This window comes from Rattus norvegicus, chromosome 4 (genome assembly GCF_036323735.1).
Source record: "Rattus norvegicus strain BN/NHsdMcwi chromosome 4, GRCr8, whole genome shotgun sequence".
Taxonomy (NCBI): Eukaryota; Metazoa; Chordata; class Mammalia; order Rodentia; family Muridae; genus Rattus; species Rattus norvegicus.
In genome coordinates this window covers 52528068-52546274 of record NC_086022.1, presented here as the reverse complement: position 1 = coordinate 52546274, position 18207 = coordinate 52528068, and the positions used below count along the sequence as shown (strand labels likewise).

Here is an 18207-nt window from a genome sequence, read left to right as displayed (position 1 = left end):
ATCTGATAAATATTTATGGAATAGGCACACAATTGGTTTCAAGGAAATTTTCCTTTGTATAAACTTGAATGAACATTGCTTTTAAAAATAAGATAGTATGCCTTTATACCTGCCTTCCTATTTATATTGTAAGCAGGAATAAAAACGTTAAATCTCTCTTTTAAATTCAATGTTTCTTGTATTTCTTTTTAAATCCTGGATTATTCAGCTTAAGCCGTATCAATGCTCTTAAGTAACCGTGTAGTGGGTAAATCATATTAAATGAGAGCTCTATTGACAACAGGTGAGATAAATGTAAAATTGGGTTGCTGGGATGGCCTTTCATTCTTGCATAAGGTATCCTTTAAGCTTAGTTCTTATGCTTTACTTGTTCTTTTTAAGAACCTGTACAGCACACTTTCTCCAAAGCATCCTGTGGGATCTGCATAGCACTGCTGAACAAGGCCTGACATCTTTCCGCAAACAAGCTCTATGATTAGAATTCACCCCAATCTCCCTTTTGTATTCCCAGAGCACAGACAGCAGCTTCAAGAAGGTCAGAGGCAGAGGATTGATGGTAGTTAGCATACTCTGCTGTAGGTTAGACAAATAGCAAGGAGAAAAGAATCTCGAGATTAATGCCCCTTAGCCTTTCCCCAGGATTTTTAAAATCCTTCTTAGATATGCTCTCCTTATAAATTAGCCCTGTTTCTCCTGGAACTCTCAGAAGTTTGAGAATAGCATGGGGTTGTGTGCAGAAAAATCATAGCCCTCGTTCTGTACTTTCTCTGAGATGAGAGCCAGGTCTGCTAACACCCACTTGCTGAAATCTTTGCAAAGTAATTTCTGAAAGTCAGAAAGCTTGTGTTTCGGAAGTTTGGGAGCAAGGCATGCCTCCCCTTCACAAACACTCTGGTTTTCTATCTCAAGACAGGTGAGTGGGAGAAACTGAGGTTGAGGAAGCTATTGTAAGTGGGTGGCCTACTTTAGTCCGAGGGTTTCAAGTGAGACACAGGCTGTTTCAAAGAGTAGCAGGAACAGCCTGAGCCACTACACTTGTGCTGAAGTGGTCTGGTTTTTTTCAAAGCAAAAAGAGCACTTATCCAGTTTGTATTGTAAGTCCTGTCTGTTCATTCCGTTATTCTCCATGTCCTTCTTTCCTGGGTGGTGTCTGCATTTGTCAAAGTTAGTCTAGGGTTTCTGACAACTTTTCCTCTTGCTACTCAGAATTAAGCATCTCTTTAAAATTTACCATGTGGCGCTGTAACCTATTGTAAGGAGCAAGGGTGGTTGGAACACAAAGCCATTATTCTAGAACACTCCCAGCTCTTCCACTTGGCCTTGTCTAGTCAAATGAGGAGCTACAGTGACGTTCCGTTCTGTGGTGATATTTGAGAGACATTTGAGTGAGCAAACTCACCTGGAATTGTTTCTCTAGTTTTGTCTTGCCTGATGGTCCGGGTATGAGGAGTGTATTAACATAGGAATGGATGTGGCTGTCAGGCACCTCTGTCTCTTTGCTGAGTATGGCCTCAACCAGTGTGTCGTGAATGAAGACGTATTGCTCCTGAGGAAACAACCGCAAGAGAAGCACTGCTTTACGTTTTCTGACAAATGTAGAGACTTCCGTTTGGGCAGAAAGCTAGAGTTCAATATAATGGTTGTGAGTGGCCCTGCCAAAGGTTGCTAATGAGGCCTGGTAGGAAGATGGACAGGAGAGGAGGAGGCCCAGGCAGAAATACTCTCTTATTCCTCTTCTGTGTGTGTCTCATTGGTCTTGGTGGATTGGAAGGAAGACAGAAGACTTCGAAGGGCAAAGCCAAGTCCTCTGCCTTCCTGTCTTGAACCCCACTTTCCTGTGAAGAACGCTCCCTTGAGCAGCTTCTGGTGGACTTGCTCTTGTGGCTATATTGTCCTGTAGCCCTGTCACACAGGAGCAGAGTGGTTTCCTGGTTAGGTACCAGGAAACTGAGCATTGCTGGGAAGAGGAAATCTCAATCAAGGAATGTGTGTGTGTGTGTGTGTGTGTGTGTGTGTGTGTGTGTGTGTGTGTCTGTGGGGGCATTTTCTTGATTGTAAATGGATGTGGGAGAGTCCACCACACTCCGCTGTAGATGAAACCATTGCTGGGTAGGTGGGTCTTGGTGCATAAGAAAGGTAGCTGAGGAAGCCAGCCTTCTTTCAGAGTCTCTGCTTCAGTTCCTGTCCTGTCTTCCCTGCATTGGGGGGCTGTAACCTGTAAGCTAAAACAAGGCCTTTTCTTTCTTACCTGGTTTTGCCCAGTGTCTTGTCACAGCAACAGAGAACAAACTGGAACCACTGGGTTCAAGCTTGTCTAGTTTATATCTAATGATTGTCTTATAGCTCACTTCTTTCTGGTCCTATCTGATGGAAAGTCACTTCATCCATGGATGTGTTTTTTTTCCTCTTAATTATTATTTTGTCTCAGATTCGTCACATATTTCTGGTTATTCTTAGGGTTATATCATAGCTTTTAATCTATGGTCATTTTTATTTGAAAGAAGGAGAGAAGAACACAGGTTTATAAACTCCTGCCTTGTATATGATCATGTATTTTAAATAGAAGAAACCAAATCCATTAACTGTTTGTGCTGAGCAGCCGTAGGTTTGTGGTAACATGTTCACTGTCCTACTGGTTCTGGATCTTTACCAGAATTAGTGCCATCTGAAAGATAGTCTTCATTTTTGTCCCCAGATGGGCAGATTTTTGCTGGCTTGGGATTTACTTGTAACTTAGTATTATAGGCTGAATTGCATTCCCCCAACAGATAAGTTGTAGCTCAACACAGGAATACCTCTAAAGATAAATAGGGCCACTACAAATATAATAGACTTTTTTCAATTCAGCTGTCAAAGCACAGTGGCTGGATTCATATCAGCAGAGGGAAATTTAGACACAGGGAAGACAGCTATAAGGAGACTGAGGGAGTGATTAGACTAATGCTCCCAAGACTAAGGATACTTATGGCCAGCAGAATCTAAAACAAAGCAAGAAAGCATGCACCTTTTCAAGCTTCCAAAGGATGGCTTCGCTGATGGACTTCAGATTTCAGACCATGACCAATGCATTCTGTCATTTTTATCCTCCCTAGAAGTAGTCCCTCCTTATTGGACTCAGAGAATAACATACCTAGATTTCAGTGTCATGCCCACACCTTAGATTAATAAAGATATATTTAACTAGTGGTAGAGCGCTTGCCTAGGAAGCGCAAGGCCCTGGGTTCGGTCCCCAGCTCCGAAAAAAAGACCCCCCCCAAAAAATATTTAAGAAACAATACCTCTGTTTGCACCAAATAATTCCTTTGAGAACGAATGTGTTTTAAGAAACCAAATATGTTGACGGTTCCTTCGTGTTGAATCTGCTGTAGCATACTGTCTAGTACAATGTATGTGCCCGTTCTCCCCACGCCAGCGCTGAACAGAACAGAAAGGAATACTTCAATGTCACGCACAAAAGGGGTCTGAAAATCGGTCATTATTCGCTGTCATTTGACAAAAGCAGCTTCTGTCTCCAAGCCAATAAGCCATACACAAACTTAGCAATTTAAAATTATAAGCAGTGTGACGATTCAGATTCAGAGTAAGGCTTAAACAAAGTTTGCTTTGGGGTTTGTTTCTGCTGTGAGGCAAACAGCAGGGCAACCTAACTATTTCTAGGGGATGCTTTAAAAGTAGTTCCAACAGTTATTGGTGATTATTGGCTCTACGGTGCACAGTAAGTAAAGTAGACAGTCTGAGAAAAGCAGAAGTGTCAGCTTCAGCAAATTCTGAAAGGCAAAGGTCTTGGTGTTACCAGGTAGGCATGTTTGCAAAGGTTTTGTCACTAATGAGAGAAACGAGTCCGAGGGGGCTTTCAGCTGAAAGTTTCGTTTTAGTGAGACCACAAGGAATAAAACATAAGCCCTGTCATTTCTAAAGAGCCATTATAGCCTTCTTCAAAGCCTCTGTCTGAGGGAGAGAGCTCAGGCAGGACTTCTTTTCAATGTCCCTACAAGTACTGTAGAGAGAACTAGCACGGGCTCTGGACAATAGTCAGGTCCTTGTCCTTTTGCTGGGAGACAATCTCCAACCTTCAGAAGCTTGTTTTCTGTATTCTTTGGCTTTCTTCAGTTTGTTAGTGATCCCCCACCCCCACCCCTGGATCAACTTGTCCCAACTTTATCTGAGAAAAAGTCCAAGTAGGTGATTAGAATGTGTCAGATGAGCTGGCTGTGTTTCAAAGGCAGACGACCGCTTCTGTGGAAACACAGGCACTGCCCCAGCACAAGCACCGAGTAGAGAAATGAACGCCATCTTTGCGGTCAGGGAGTTCCCCACACTTGGTCGGTATTAACTGCTATAATTTTAACTACAAACCACAAGAGTGGCATAGCTCCTTAAACTCTTCTCTCTCTCTCTCTTTTCCTTAATGACGTTATTTCTATTATCAGCCTCCTCTTGGGTTCTGGGGCAGCAATGAATTGCTTAACAGAGGCAACGTGACTTTCAAGAAGTTGACAATGGAGTACTACTCAGCTATCAAAAACAATGATTACAAAATTCATAGGCAAATGGATGGAACTGGAAAGTATCATCCTGAGTGAGGTAACCCAATCACAGAAAGACATACATGGTATGCACTCATTGATAAGTGGCTATTAGCCCAAATGCTTGAATTACCCTAGATGCACAGAACACATGAAACTCAAGAAGGATGACCAAAATGCGAATGCTTCACTCCTTCTTTAAAAGGGAAACAAGAATACCCTTGGGAGGGAATAGGGAGGCAAAGTTTAGAACAGAGACTGAAGGAACAGCCATTCAGAGCCTGCCCCACATGTGGCCTCTATATATACAGCCACCAAACTAGATAAGATGGATGAAGCTAAGAAGTGCAGGCTGACAGGAGCCAGATGTAGATCTCTCCTGAGAGACACAGCCAGAACATGTCAAATACATAGGCGAATGCCAGCAGCAAACCACTGAACTGAGAATGGGACCCCCATTGAAGGAATTAGTGAAAGGACTGAAAGAGCTGAAGGGGCTTGTAACCCCATATGAACAACAATGCCAACCAACCAGAGCTTCCAGGGACTAAGCCACTACCTAAAGACTATACATGGACTGACCCAGGGCTACTGCATATGTAGCAGAGAATAGCTTTCTTGGGGCACCAGTGGAAGGGGAAGCCCTTGGTCCTGCCAAAGTTGGACTCCCAGTGTAGGGGATTGTCGGGTGGGGGAGCGGTAAGGGATGGTGGATGGGGAGGGGAACACCCTTACAGAATGGGAGTGGGGAGAGGTTAGGGGGCTGATGGACAAGAAACCAGAAAAGGAATAACATTTGAAATGTAAATAAGAAATACCCAACTTAAAAAAAATGGAAAAATAAATAAATAAAATAAAAAAGAAGTTGGGAAAACAACAAGAAAGGGATTTGGGGGCAAACTATTTTTAAAAAGTCAGGTTATTTTGCTTAATTTCTCCAAGCCTGAATGCCTTGCCTTCTCTAATATAATCCTGGCATGATAACTGTATAACAGATTAAGTTCAGACCAGGGACAATATTTTAAGCGTTTAAAGTCTCACCCTATGGTGTTGTGTTCTGCTAATAGATGCTTAAGAACAAACCAGTGCTGTGCCTATCTCACAGTTAGGAAGCTGAAATCCAATTCAACAATCAGATGGACCCAAACCTGCTGCTCTGAAGCCTTTAGCCTTCCAACTGCAAGTCTAGTACACGCACCCTTCCTGATCAATACTTATGAGGATGGGAATATCATTTCACTGCTCCTGTTGCATGAAATCACTTCTAACTTGGTGCAAGTTGTTCCTGGAACCCTCATGTGTCAGCATAAGGAGTTCAGTGGGTTTGGGAGAACATCTCTGAGACTCACCTGCAGTGGACAACAACTGGCCCGACTGCATGTCGCTTGGCCTGAGCAGTCTTCCTCACAAAGGCCAGCACGGGTAGGGAGTACTCGGGAACACCCATATCAGGCCACTGGGTGTAATGATACTGAGTGACTAGGCGTCCACTGGATCTTCCTTTCTGAGAGCCCTGAAAGAGTTCAGACAGCTGGTAGCAGCAAATAAAAAATTATGCATATTTATGTTGTCCAACATATACACATGTAATTGAAGCATGGATACATTGTGACATAGCTAAATGAAGCTAATTATCATACGTTTTACCATACATACTTAGGTTTTACTTTGGTGAGAATATATATGTTCATAGACACATACATTTATGTTATTTATGATAGTGAACTTTATATGCCCATTGAGCTAGGCAGGTGTCATCAGTTTGGTGAAAGTCATTGATTTTATTGTGGTTTTTGATTTTATTGGATGTGGCTAGAATTTAAAGTTGTAGATTGAGTAGAAAAGCTCCTCTTCCATGAGGTGAGACTGACCCAATAAGCTGAAGCTTTGAAAGCCAAGACTTGAGGCTTCTTAAAGAAGAATTGATTCTTAAGACTTCAATACAGAGAAACCCAACTGGAATGTTGGCGGAAGTCTTGATGATTTGGGCTCTAACCCAGACAACCCTTACCCGAATTTCTACTCTCATCCACAGACTTCACAGTTGGTCATTTCCAAAATTACATGAGTCAGTCCAAACCCAAAACTCCATCTGACTAACCACACTCATCCATTAATATCCATCCACCCACTCATCCATCTCTATCCATCGTCATCATCATCATCATCATCATCATCATCACCATCTGTGTATTTATGTGTGTATTTATGCATCCACCCACTCATTTGCCTTTAATCATCCATCCATATCTATCATCTATCCATCCATCCATCCATCCATCCATCCATCCATCCATCCATCCATCCATCCATTAATTATTTGTATCTGTCCTATTTCTTGTGAAAATCTCGAGAGACACATTGTTTCTCTGGTTATATTTACTCACTGATTTTAATTCCTACCCATTTTAGGGGGGTGGTAGTATTATGTCAGGGCTGTGGAAGTGTCTCTATGGGTCAGGAATTGTTTTTCACCTACCAGTCTACTGTACTATGCCTTTTTGGTTCTAAAGGTATAGCCACGTGAAAGAAATCACTGGGATTAGCATGTCATTGTGTTAAGAGCTTTGTATCTTTAATTATCCAGATTTAACTCTGATTTGGTTTTATCACTGTGATGGCTAACCTTGGTTGTCAACTTGGCATGACTGGGAAGAGAGAACCCCATCTGAGTAATTGCCTCACCAGACTGGTCTGTGGACATTCTGGGGGCATTTTCTAATTGATAATTGATGTAGGAGGTCTAGTCTACTGTAGGCGGTGCCAGCCATGGGCAGGTGGGCCTAGGCTGTATAAGAAATCTGGCTGAGCAAGCAAGCGGGATAAGCAGGCAAGTAGTATTTCTGTGATCTCTGCTTCAGTTCCTGATCTGGTGTCCCTTGATGACAAGCAGTAAGCAAACTATCCTCTTTCCCTTCCAAGCTGGTTTTGTTCAGTGTTTTATCACAGCAACAAAACTCCGGCAAGGACAATCACAGGTTTATTTAAGTAAAGATTGAATCCATCAAATGATGATCACCAGATAATAATCCATCATTTATTTTACTTTTGAAATTACTCTATTGGGCAGATAGGAACTTTGATGCATATATAGAGCATAAACATTTTTTAGCTTTGGATACCTTGTGGGTCACTAATTAAGCTGATTAATATACGCATTATCTCACATACTTTTTGGTGAGAATACTTAAATCTACCCCAAGAAAATTTCAGTCTGTAATACATCATTTTAAATTATAATTTCAATATAATTTCAATAGCTCCCTCAGTTGATCTGTTCTTGCACCTTTGGGTCAACACCACTATGAGTCTCTCTACTCACTTTGGGAGCTACCATTCTATTCTCTACTTCTAGGAGTCTAACTTCCTGGAGTACACATATAAATAAAATCACGCCATGTTTGCCTATTTCTGGCTTACATCACTTAACATACTGTCTTCGAGGATCATCTAAATTGTCCAAAATGACTCATATCATTATTTATTAGGGCTAAATAATACTTCATTGTGAATATATGCTCCAATATTTATCAGTTCATCTACTGGTATTATATTCCCATTAGTTATAACTTATTGAATAGTTTTTATGCTAACATGAGCTAGAGTCATTTCAAAAGAGGGACCATCAGTTGAGAAAATACCCCACCAGATTGGTTTATGGGTAAGGACTCTGGTATATTCTTTAATGATGATTGATGGAGGAAGACCCAGGTGATTGTGGGCAGTACCGCCACTGTGTTGGTGTTCCAAGGCATGTTATAAGAAAGCAGTCCGAGGAAGCCATAGAGCAAGCCAGTATACAGCTTTCCTCCATCGTCTCTGCATCAGGCTCCTGCCTTGAGTTTCTGTTGGTTTTCCTCAATAATAGACCATTGAATGTAATTGTAAATGGAAGTAAACCGTTTCCTCAGCAAGCTGCTTTTGGTTCTGGTGTTTTGTCACAGCGAGAGATACCCTAAAACACTTACCTTTTTTATCTTTGTGTTTCTTAGGGTGAAATTCCTCACAGTATAATAAGCAAGCACCTGAACATTCTTCTGGTTGACCAGGAAGCTCCCGTATTCTTCACTGCCATCAGTAGGCCAGTACTGGTCACATTTTCTCTGTAAAAGAAAAAATAAATATGTAACCTTCATGTTTCCAACATCCAGTGCACACTGGATCACTCTTGAAATAAAGAAAAGTTTGGGACCGTGACATGAATGGACTATTTTTACTATACACACACACACACACACACACACACACACACACACACACACACACACACATCACTTGTGTATCTCGTGCTTATGGAGGCCAGAAAATGGCACTGGATCTCTCAGAACTAAAGTTACAGATGGTTGTGAGCTGCCATGTAGGTTCTGGAACTTAAACCTGGGTCCTCTGGAAGAGCAGCCAGCACTTATAACAGCTGAACCTTTCCCCTAGTTCCATCCTAAACTTTTTGACTAGTGTCTCTTTTTTCTCTAGGTTATGATAAATTAATTGTAGATGACACAGTGATTGCAGGTCTGAAAAAAAAAAAACTCAGATGATCTAGTCCCGTTTTCTTCCCCTCAGGCAAGGAAAGTAAAGCAGGGAGCTCTGAGATACTTCAGGTTCTGTACTCAAATCTAGGTTCTGAGTCCTGAAACCCACTTTGCTCTTCATTGTTTTTCTCTGAAGTTCAATTCACTCTTTCTAACACTATGAAGAATGTACCGAGGAAGCAGACAACTTGATTCCTAATGATGAAGCATTTTTATTGATAGTGTCAACAGTTTCCTTTGAGTTGTCACGATGAATACGATGGGGGTGGAGAACTGGCTCAGTGGTTAAGAGCAATTGTTGCTCTTTCATAGGTTCAAATTCCTAGCAACCACATAGCAACTCACAAACTGTAACTCCAGTACCTGGGGATCTGATGCCCTCTTCTGGATTCCACAGGGAGGCATCTGGTGCACACATATACTCACAGGCAAAGCACCCGTAAATATAACACAAGACACAAATAATTAAAAAGACTACCTATTGCCTTTCCTAACTTTTCCTGCTTCCTAATATTGATTGTACCAGAAATTAGAACTAGCAGGAAATGATTGCACAGCTCTATCCTTCCAGCACTTGGGAGGCAGAGACAGGGCGATTAGAAAAATCAAGGTCAACTTTGTAGAGAGTTGGCAGTCAGCCTAGGCTACATGAGACCCTGTCTCAGAAAATAAAACAAAATAAAATGAACTAATTAAAAGCACTCCCAACTGATATCAGAGATGTCCTGACAGATGCCTACGTACTCTTCCTTTCTCCACGAGGTTTGTTATCATAACGATGACTTCCACATTATGCTCCCATATCATTCTCCAGAAATCTTCTGCTGTGGACTTCAGTGGACCCTGGGCAGCAATGTAAGCCTTTGGCCTGTTGTAACCCTGAGGAAACAAGTCACAAGCATGTCTTGGTAAATTTACATGCTTATTTAAAACTGTGGAGTCTAACGTCAGCACCCCCTTTCGGTATTAGAAAATCACACAAAGAACTTGCAAAGCTGTAGAACGATGATAGCACTAATAAAGATAGCAATTTGCCTTCGACTTTAACTTTGGTACAAAATATTGAGTTGTCTTCAAGATGACCACAGACTCGCATCTCTGCACCAGATACATTTGGTCCAAAACTATTTACTGCGCTTAAAGTCTAGTCCTTGACTGTGTCATTTCAAAATGGTTTTCAGCCAATGCAGCTCAGTTGTCTAGAGTTCAGAAAGCGCTAGAATTATGGGCTCTTTCCTTTCCTTGGGGACACTGAGCCTGGCTAATCATTACCAGCCCTCTCTTAAGGAACAAACACTGCTTTGCAAACACTGCTCTGATGTATCATCTGTGTAAAACCGAAGCATCATTCCTGACCTGGTGCTGAGGTGAAAAAAGCTCGAGGAGTTAATGACCACCTAGTATCATTGCTAGTCAATGACAGAGCTGGAATTCTAGCACTTATACCTCCCAAGTCTACATTCTTTTGGCACAGAAATGGCTTCCTCTGGAAGCGGGAAGTGGATGCTCTTCTAACAAACCCTCTCTGTAGGTGGGAATTCACTTCTCTGAACTCCGTATTGAAGGTACAACTAACATAGACAGACTGTGAGACCGGAAGCCAGGGAAATGACAGTGTTCAGCTGACATTCAGTTGTCCATATTGGGGAAAGTAAATAAAATTTACATAGTCTACCGCTCTAAAGAGTATGGCAAAGCTGACACATGAAGTTGTCTGAAACAATAGAGGCTGAATAGTGGCTTTATAATCTCATTTGCAAACTGTTCAGTACTACCATGGGAAGTTTACAATTTAGATTTATTGATCATAGTGATGCTCATTACATAACATTGTGCCAGGAACTGTGGGAAAATTCAGACTAAGTACTGGGCCTATACCCTCCCATTTGTGGAGGTGTCAGTCTATGTGAATATCTATATTCTATCAGAACATACATTTTAGTCTGAATTCCCTCCCTCTCTTATAAAATAACATAAGAACAGTATTATTTAATCCAAAGTCCTGTAGCCACAGGATCTCCTACAATTTATTCATTGTTTGCACTTCCGTTATGTATCAGATAACATTTATTATACAATGGTATACGTACATCCTTGTACATAAGAAATTCTCATGAAAATGCTTACATCAACATAATTGGCATTGATGTAATCAGTCAGTTTTCCATCTTTTTCAGCAAGTTGTGTGAGCTTAACCCTGCTATGATCATCTGAAACAAAAAGAGAATATATTTCACTAAAGTACAGATTGCTCTTCATAATGAAGGTCTACCATATACGTATCATAATTTTATCATAAAATCAAACTCAACACAAAGCAATCTACTTTAGTCGGGCATATTGGTTTGACAAACATAACAAAGGCAGATGGGCAATGACCTCAAATTTAAGAAAGTTTCTAATGCAGTGAGATTAAGCTATCCAGGAAGTGATGTACAAGTCCCGAGAGGGAGGAGCCAAGAGGAATGTGAGGCAGAAACGAAAGTGGTGAAATAAGGCAATAACTAAAGTTTTTAATGTGGCTGGACTCTGAAGTTGGAGTCTTAGATGGATTTTGGAAGTGGCACAGGGACTAGGGACAATGAAGTTCTAGATGAGAGAAGTATGGCGGGAGCCTCACAAAGCCGAGGAAGGATGGCAGCAGACACCCTCTGAATGGGAAGTTGGAAGAGGAAGAGGAAGAGGAAGCAGTGAAGGAAGCAAAGGACCTTGGGAGTTTCTGTGATGGGTCACAAACAAGGATGAGGAAGGAGATGCTGACCAAGGGCGAGCAGGTCCGTCAATCCACCCAACGGTAGCAGGCTACATGTGTTCAGACACATGGAAACAGATTTGTGCCTCTTGAGAGATGGGTCTGGATGCCAGGCTGACTTCTTTCTATGTTGAGACTAATACACACTCTGTAAATTAGAGTTGTTTTCTTCACTTCTAAAATAGTTAACGCCTATTTTTCCAGGTTGTTTTTGGTGGGAAATAAAACAGTAGGAAACCTCCACCCCTTCTTAACATAACCAGCATGAGTGTAGAAGGTGAAGAAACAAATCCATAGCTTACAGAGGAATCATCGTGAAATAGTAAGCGCTGGTGTGAATCACGTGGGGAGGAAGGCAGCATCAGTGCAAACTACTGAAGAGAACATGGTAATTAAAGGGAGGAAGATGTAGCCCTGTATGCTCCTACAACTGGATTGGAACCAGCATTTAATCAACCTTCTGGTAATGCATTTGTTGGGAAGCCATCCAATGATCACAGAAGAAAGGATCTAAGATTTAAAATTTTTTTCCTCTTAAAGGGAGGAAGGACCATGAAGCCAGATTTCAAAACAAGGATCTGCAGGCTACCAAAAGCAAAACATATACACCCACATAGCCACAAAACCTTTGACCTACAGTGTTGTCCTGCTTGCAAAATATATTAGGGCAATGGTGACACAAAGCTTGTGGGCATAACCAACCAAGGTCTGATCTGACCTAAGGCCCATTCCGTGAGATGGAACCCATACCTGACACTGCTTAGATGACCAAGAACCAAGTACTAGAGAGCTCAGAGACCTAGAGTAAAACCAAATTCTATTGGTCTTAAAAACAATAAAGTAGTAATAAAATGAAATTCTGTTATATTCATAGATCACTGCCCTATTCAGCCATCATTAGAGAAGTTTCTTCCTGCAGGAAGCAGAGACAAATACAGAGACTCTCATAGCCCACACATGACACACACATGCACACACACACACACACATACACACACACAGAGAGACACAGAGAGACAGAGAGAGACACAGAGAGACACAGAGAGACAGAGAGAGACACAGAGAGACACAGAGAGACAGACAGAGACAGAGAGAGACACAGAGAGACACAGAGAGACGGACAGAGACAGAGAGACAGAGAGAGACAGAGAAACAGAGACAGAGACTTTGGAAAACTCAGCTTTAAATGAGATGTCCTCATCAAATCCCTCCCCTCAGCCCCAAGAAAGAGGAGGTAGAAAGATTGTAAGCGCCGGAGAGGATGGAGGGTCCTAGGAGAATACTTCTTTCTGAATCAACTGAGCAAAACTCATGAACTCACAAACAGTGAACAGCAAGCACAGGTCCTGCATGGGTCTGCACCAGATCCTCTGCGTATGTATTATGGCTTCCAGTTTAGTGTTTTTTAATGAGACTCCTGAGTGTGGGGGTGAGTGGGTCTCTGAGTCCTGTGGCTTCCCTTAGAGCTTTTCCTTCTGTTAGTTTGCTTTGTCTGGTTTTGACGTGACAGTTTTTGCTTTATCTTATTGTATTTTATTCTGTTTTGTTTTGCTGTTATCTCTTAGAAGCCTGTTCTTCTCTAATGAGAGACACACATGGGGTGTGGATAGGAGGGGGGTGGGGAGGAGCAAGTGCTGTAACCAGAGCGGAGAAAGACTGCAATAGAAGGAAGATAGAAACCAAACTGCGTTAAGGATAGAAGCTCCCACGCTGCTCAAAGATGAGGCAGAACACAGCTAAGAAAACGTGGGAGGGGAGATGCAGAGAGAATCTTTAGCAGATCCCGTGCAAAACCCCAGGAAGAGTTCTAAGAAAGGCTGGAAGCAAGCACAGGTGGGAGCAGAAAGAGGAAGCCCAGAGATTCTCAGCTGGTCAATAAGTTCCTTAAGAAGTTGGGTTGTGAACTATAAACAATGGGCAAAACCACAGTTAGAGAAATACAGGCGATGGGGCCCGAGGAAAGGACTAGATTAAAACTGAAGATCCTTCTGCAAAAAAGAAACCAATGCCACCGATGATAGCATGTGCAGAAGTGACCCTAGTGTCAGGCTAGTGCTAGCAGGCAGAAGAGTCTCTCCCTGATCACACAGGTCTCGAGACCACCCCGTTGAAGTCCGTTGGCAGACAGCGCAAGGACACCAGTCGACAGGACAGCCGCAATGAGGCTGTAGTCCGCTGAGTCAAGAACATACTTACAGGCTACGATGTTGACATATCTGTTCTTGTGCTTGTTGTCTGGGTGATTGGAGCTGTCTGCTGTAATACCTAAGTCAACAGTGCAGCTCTGCACTTCCTGGAAAAAAAAAAGGCACACATCGTATTTTAACATAAATTCTTTCAAAACAAGTGCCTTTAAATATAAGGAAGACAAAACAAATAAAATGGTCTAGCAAAAGCTGTATATATATATATATATACATATATATATATTACATATTTACATGTTACAACTACTTCTTGGCTAAAAGGAAATGCAGTGAAATAATGCCTTACCTGGTAAAACTCTTTCAGTGTCTAATGAGGAAATGAATGCCAAAAAAGTAAAGAAATCAAATTCCACAGCACACGACAAATGAGAAAAGAAAGTGTTCATATTAGGTTTACAATGGAAAACTATGATCATGCAATAAATACATTTGTCACATACTAACACAACAGAATGTTTCAAACAGTTGCATGCAAATCAAAATGCCACATAATTTGGAACCTTAAATATGTAAATGAAAAAAAACCCAGCATGTTTAAATGGGGATGCGGATGTAGAATGATGAATATTTAAAATGCTAAGAAGAACCACATATCCCATGACCCCTTCTGTCATAGTAATTGGATTGGCTAAAGTATAAAGATAGTTTGAATCGACCTCAATAGCACTATTTGAAACTCCGAATTAGTGATGCAGTTTTTGAGTTATTTCATGGAATTAAGAGCTTCCTGTTAGGTGGTTTATAACAGATTTAGGGGTGTCAGAACATTAAATACTCCTAGAAGAGTCTTAATCTGGATTAAATGACACTTTCACTTCGAAACAATATTTACAAAGCATTATTTGTCTAGATTTAACTAGTAGAACTGTTAAAGATTAAAACCGTCAATGAGCATAGCAAAAACAGTTGGGCTAACTTTCTATTAAAATGGATTAAAGGCTTGTCCAGAAGTGTTTCCTATCTAAACAGTCAGTTTATGATCTATACATATTTAGAACTGAGATAATAAAACCAAAGCCTCATAATTTCAGACAACATAAAACCCAGATATGAATGTAACCTCCTGCAAGTTCTCCAACCCCTCCCCCTCCCTATAAAAACTCTTAAGGCTTCTCTGGGTACAAGACATTCTGAATGGCTACAGTCTGATATATGAACCACTTAAAAGGTGTAGCATTATTAGTTATTAAGGTAATTATTCAGTTAATGGGAACTTTTCTTAAATCAGACTGAGTTAAACAAAAGCAGTGGAATTAAGAGAAAGTTTTGAGTAGAAGCGTGGTTATTAGATATTTAATTCTATGGACTGTTTAATAATTTCAGGTTTGCTTGATAGGTGTGAATCAATGACTGACCTTTAGACAATTTTAACTATAAATCTTTTTTTTTTTTTGCTTAGGATTTGCTTTTGTGCATGTGCATGTAAGAAAGTCACAGCCACCTTTTGCCCATCCCCCCTCCCCCTGTTGAATTATACCTCTGTTTGATGGTAGCCTGCTTTTTCCAACAGGAGGAAATGTCTCTAACAGCACAGTTAACACTGTAGCAATACTTTGTCACACCAGGCGACCTCTAGGTTATACTAAGAGAGCAAATGTGATGTTTTAAATACCAGACTCGGTGTGCTATAGCACATTTCCCTTCTATTCTTCTGAAAGCTTCCTAATCTGTGGCCTTTTCCTTCCCTACCTACGTCTTGATTGACAGGACATAGGAAGTTGTTGCTGGGTACACAGAGAGATCAAGGGACAACGATTCCTGTGATCCCGGCCAGAGCTCCAAAACCTTTAAAGAGGGAGTTCTAGGGAATGCTGGGGAGGTGGGGAGGGAGGAAGAGATAAAAAGGTAATATAGAGGGGGCTGGGGATTTAGCTCAGTGGCAGAGCGCTTACCTAGGAAGCGCAAGGCCCTGGGTTCGGTCCCCAGCTCCGGAAAAAAAGAACCAAAAAAAAAAAAAAGGTAATATAGAGCGTGGTGCTTCCTAGCTGGGGTGACTGGATGGTGGGAAGCAGAGGCCAAGCACTGCTGACTGATGTTAAGGTTAATGAAAAGATGAGAGATCCCAACTTTGCTATTTATCGGTTGCTAATTAATTTCTATGACGTTTAGTTGCATCAGTTATTTTTATATGATCCCGTATAATAATACAGAACTCCTGGAGTCAAATAAATGTTGACTATGAAACCCCTGGTTGGTAACTTGTAACCCTCAGAAATGGCTGTGTGTGTGTGTGTGTGTGTGTGTGTGTGTGTGTGTGTGTGTGTGTGTGATCTTTATTATTTAACCTGGGACACATGACTCCTTATTTTTAGAAGTATGATTAAATGACAGGTCAGTGGGCACGACAGACTTGTGGTAAAATTTTCCACCTCTCCTAAGAGCATTTAACAATGTCGTTAGAAAATTTTTATTGATTATAAAGTTCAAATGATTTTAGAAGGGTATGTTTTCTAGGAAACTACATGTGGTTTTACCTCGTAGAACAAAAGTTTCTGAGTGCTTATGAGTTTGTGTTGGTATAGGCTTCATACTCACTGTAAAGGATTTGTGTTCAGTGTTGCTGAGAATCATCAAGTTTAGTAGTTTAGTATAATTTATGCAACTTAGAAAATAAATCACTGTTACTTATTTAGGTTTTATTAAAAGAATGTTAGCAACAATATGCACTTAATGGGAGAGGAGTCACATTTACGTCTGTTTCTTTTACTATCTATGCTCACTTTTAAAATAGAAAGTCAAGTTTCTAAGTTCTATTGCAACTAAAACACATCTCCTATGCACATATGTAATTATAAACTGGATATCATATATTTTCCTAAGAACAAAATTGGTTTCAATGCCTTCGCATCATGAATTAGCTTCGTGATGAATCATAGAAATGCATTGTATTTGATATTATTAGAACAGACATATTTAAATCATACCTCAAATTCTTCAGTGAACCCATTACTTGCATGTAAGTCTGCTACGTGCTTTGGAAAATGCTTTATTGGAATTGCTCCAATATCATCTAAGTGAATAAAATAAACACATTAGAGAGGATAACAGTAGAAATTACTATCTCTTCTACTATAAAGTATTGTTTAAAATAACTTCAAAATTCAGCCATGATGATCCAACTAAATTGCGATTACCAAATTCATATATTTTATTGTAGAATTGGATTTGATTATAAATTTTGTCCTCATATACTTTAAAGAGAAACTAATTTCTTTGCAATGTTAGTTTATAAATAACCCTAAAACCATACTTCTTAACATTGTGGTCATCTCATTTTGGACAATTTTGTTTAGTGTGAATAAAAGTTGTATATAAATTCTGGCAAAAATATGCAGAAGTCGTATATTAATTTACTTATTTAACACGTTTATGTATTTGTATTTATGGTTTCAGGGTATAAAAGGTGGCTTAAATTTGTTATATATTGCACTAGCTAGATTGAAATTTGCCATCGTGCTTCATTCTCCCAAGTGGAGGATTTGAAGCATTGTACCAAAATCTCCAGCAAAATTTTCAATCAATTACAGTGCAGTTACAATTGTATAAAGTTACATAGTTCAATATCTTATTATCTTATTTTTATAAGATATGTACGTGTTTATACATGAAAATATTTCTTCCCTCTCTCTACATGTAAGAAAAAGCATTGATTTGAAGGGTATTCATGAATAATCAAGCATGGGATAATTGAAGGAAAACTTTGGAATCTTTTCATCTGTAAAGTTTCAAGAATTTTAACTTAAAAATGTACTATGTACATGAAGCCGTGAATCTGTTAACTTATTTGTAAGGGGGCGAATTCTTTTAAGTAGCCTTGTACTTTCCTTTTCTTTTCTGGGAAAGATTTTTTTCTAAGATTAAACATAGTAGTTTACTGTATACAGTTTCACAAGCGATTTTTCTAACAAGGAACCGTCAAACACATTTCACTAGAAATAGTTATTTGCAGTAACAGATGTTCAGCATTTCGGCCTTCTAAAAATTTTAAGCTTCAGTTAGTAAGAATTTGTTGATTAAAAAAAAATTAGAATCCATCTGTTCTTCCTCTTAGGTGGGTGGACTTGAATACTAACGTTGAATTAGCCAGTGAAGCTTGAGAAGTACCTAGGTGTAATTTCACCTTCACACCTATAGAAAGAGCTTGCTTGAAAGTAGCATTTATAATTAGGTAAGAAAACAAAAATGATTTG

General features: G+C 40.2%; 1 protein-coding gene across 4 annotated transcripts in view; it reads right to left on the bottom strand.

Moving 5' to 3' along the window:
• Ptprz1 (protein tyrosine phosphatase, receptor type Z1) overlaps positions 1-18207 on the bottom strand; it is a 197900-nt gene that overhangs the window by 14631 nt on the left and 165062 nt on the right. For 2 of the 4 annotated variants that reach the window (XM_006236138.5, NM_013080.2), the window contains exons 15-23: positions 16942-17027; positions 14304-14324; positions 14007-14103; positions 11186-11268; positions 9803-9937; positions 8495-8629; positions 5876-6039; positions 3279-3414; positions 1400-1546 (exon numbers count right to left, since the gene is read on the bottom strand). In XM_006236138.5, the coding sequence (XP_006236200.1) occupies positions 1400-1546; positions 3279-3414; positions 5876-6039; positions 8495-8629; positions 9803-9937; positions 11186-11268; positions 14007-14103; positions 14304-14324; positions 16942-17027 (1004 nt within the window). The remainder of the gene's footprint in view (positions 1-1399; positions 1547-3278; positions 3415-5875; positions 6040-8494; positions 8630-9802; positions 9938-11185; positions 11269-14006; positions 14104-14303; positions 14325-16941; positions 17028-18207) is intronic. The other 2 variants (XM_006236137.5, XM_006236139.5) reach the window with 1 other exon arrangement.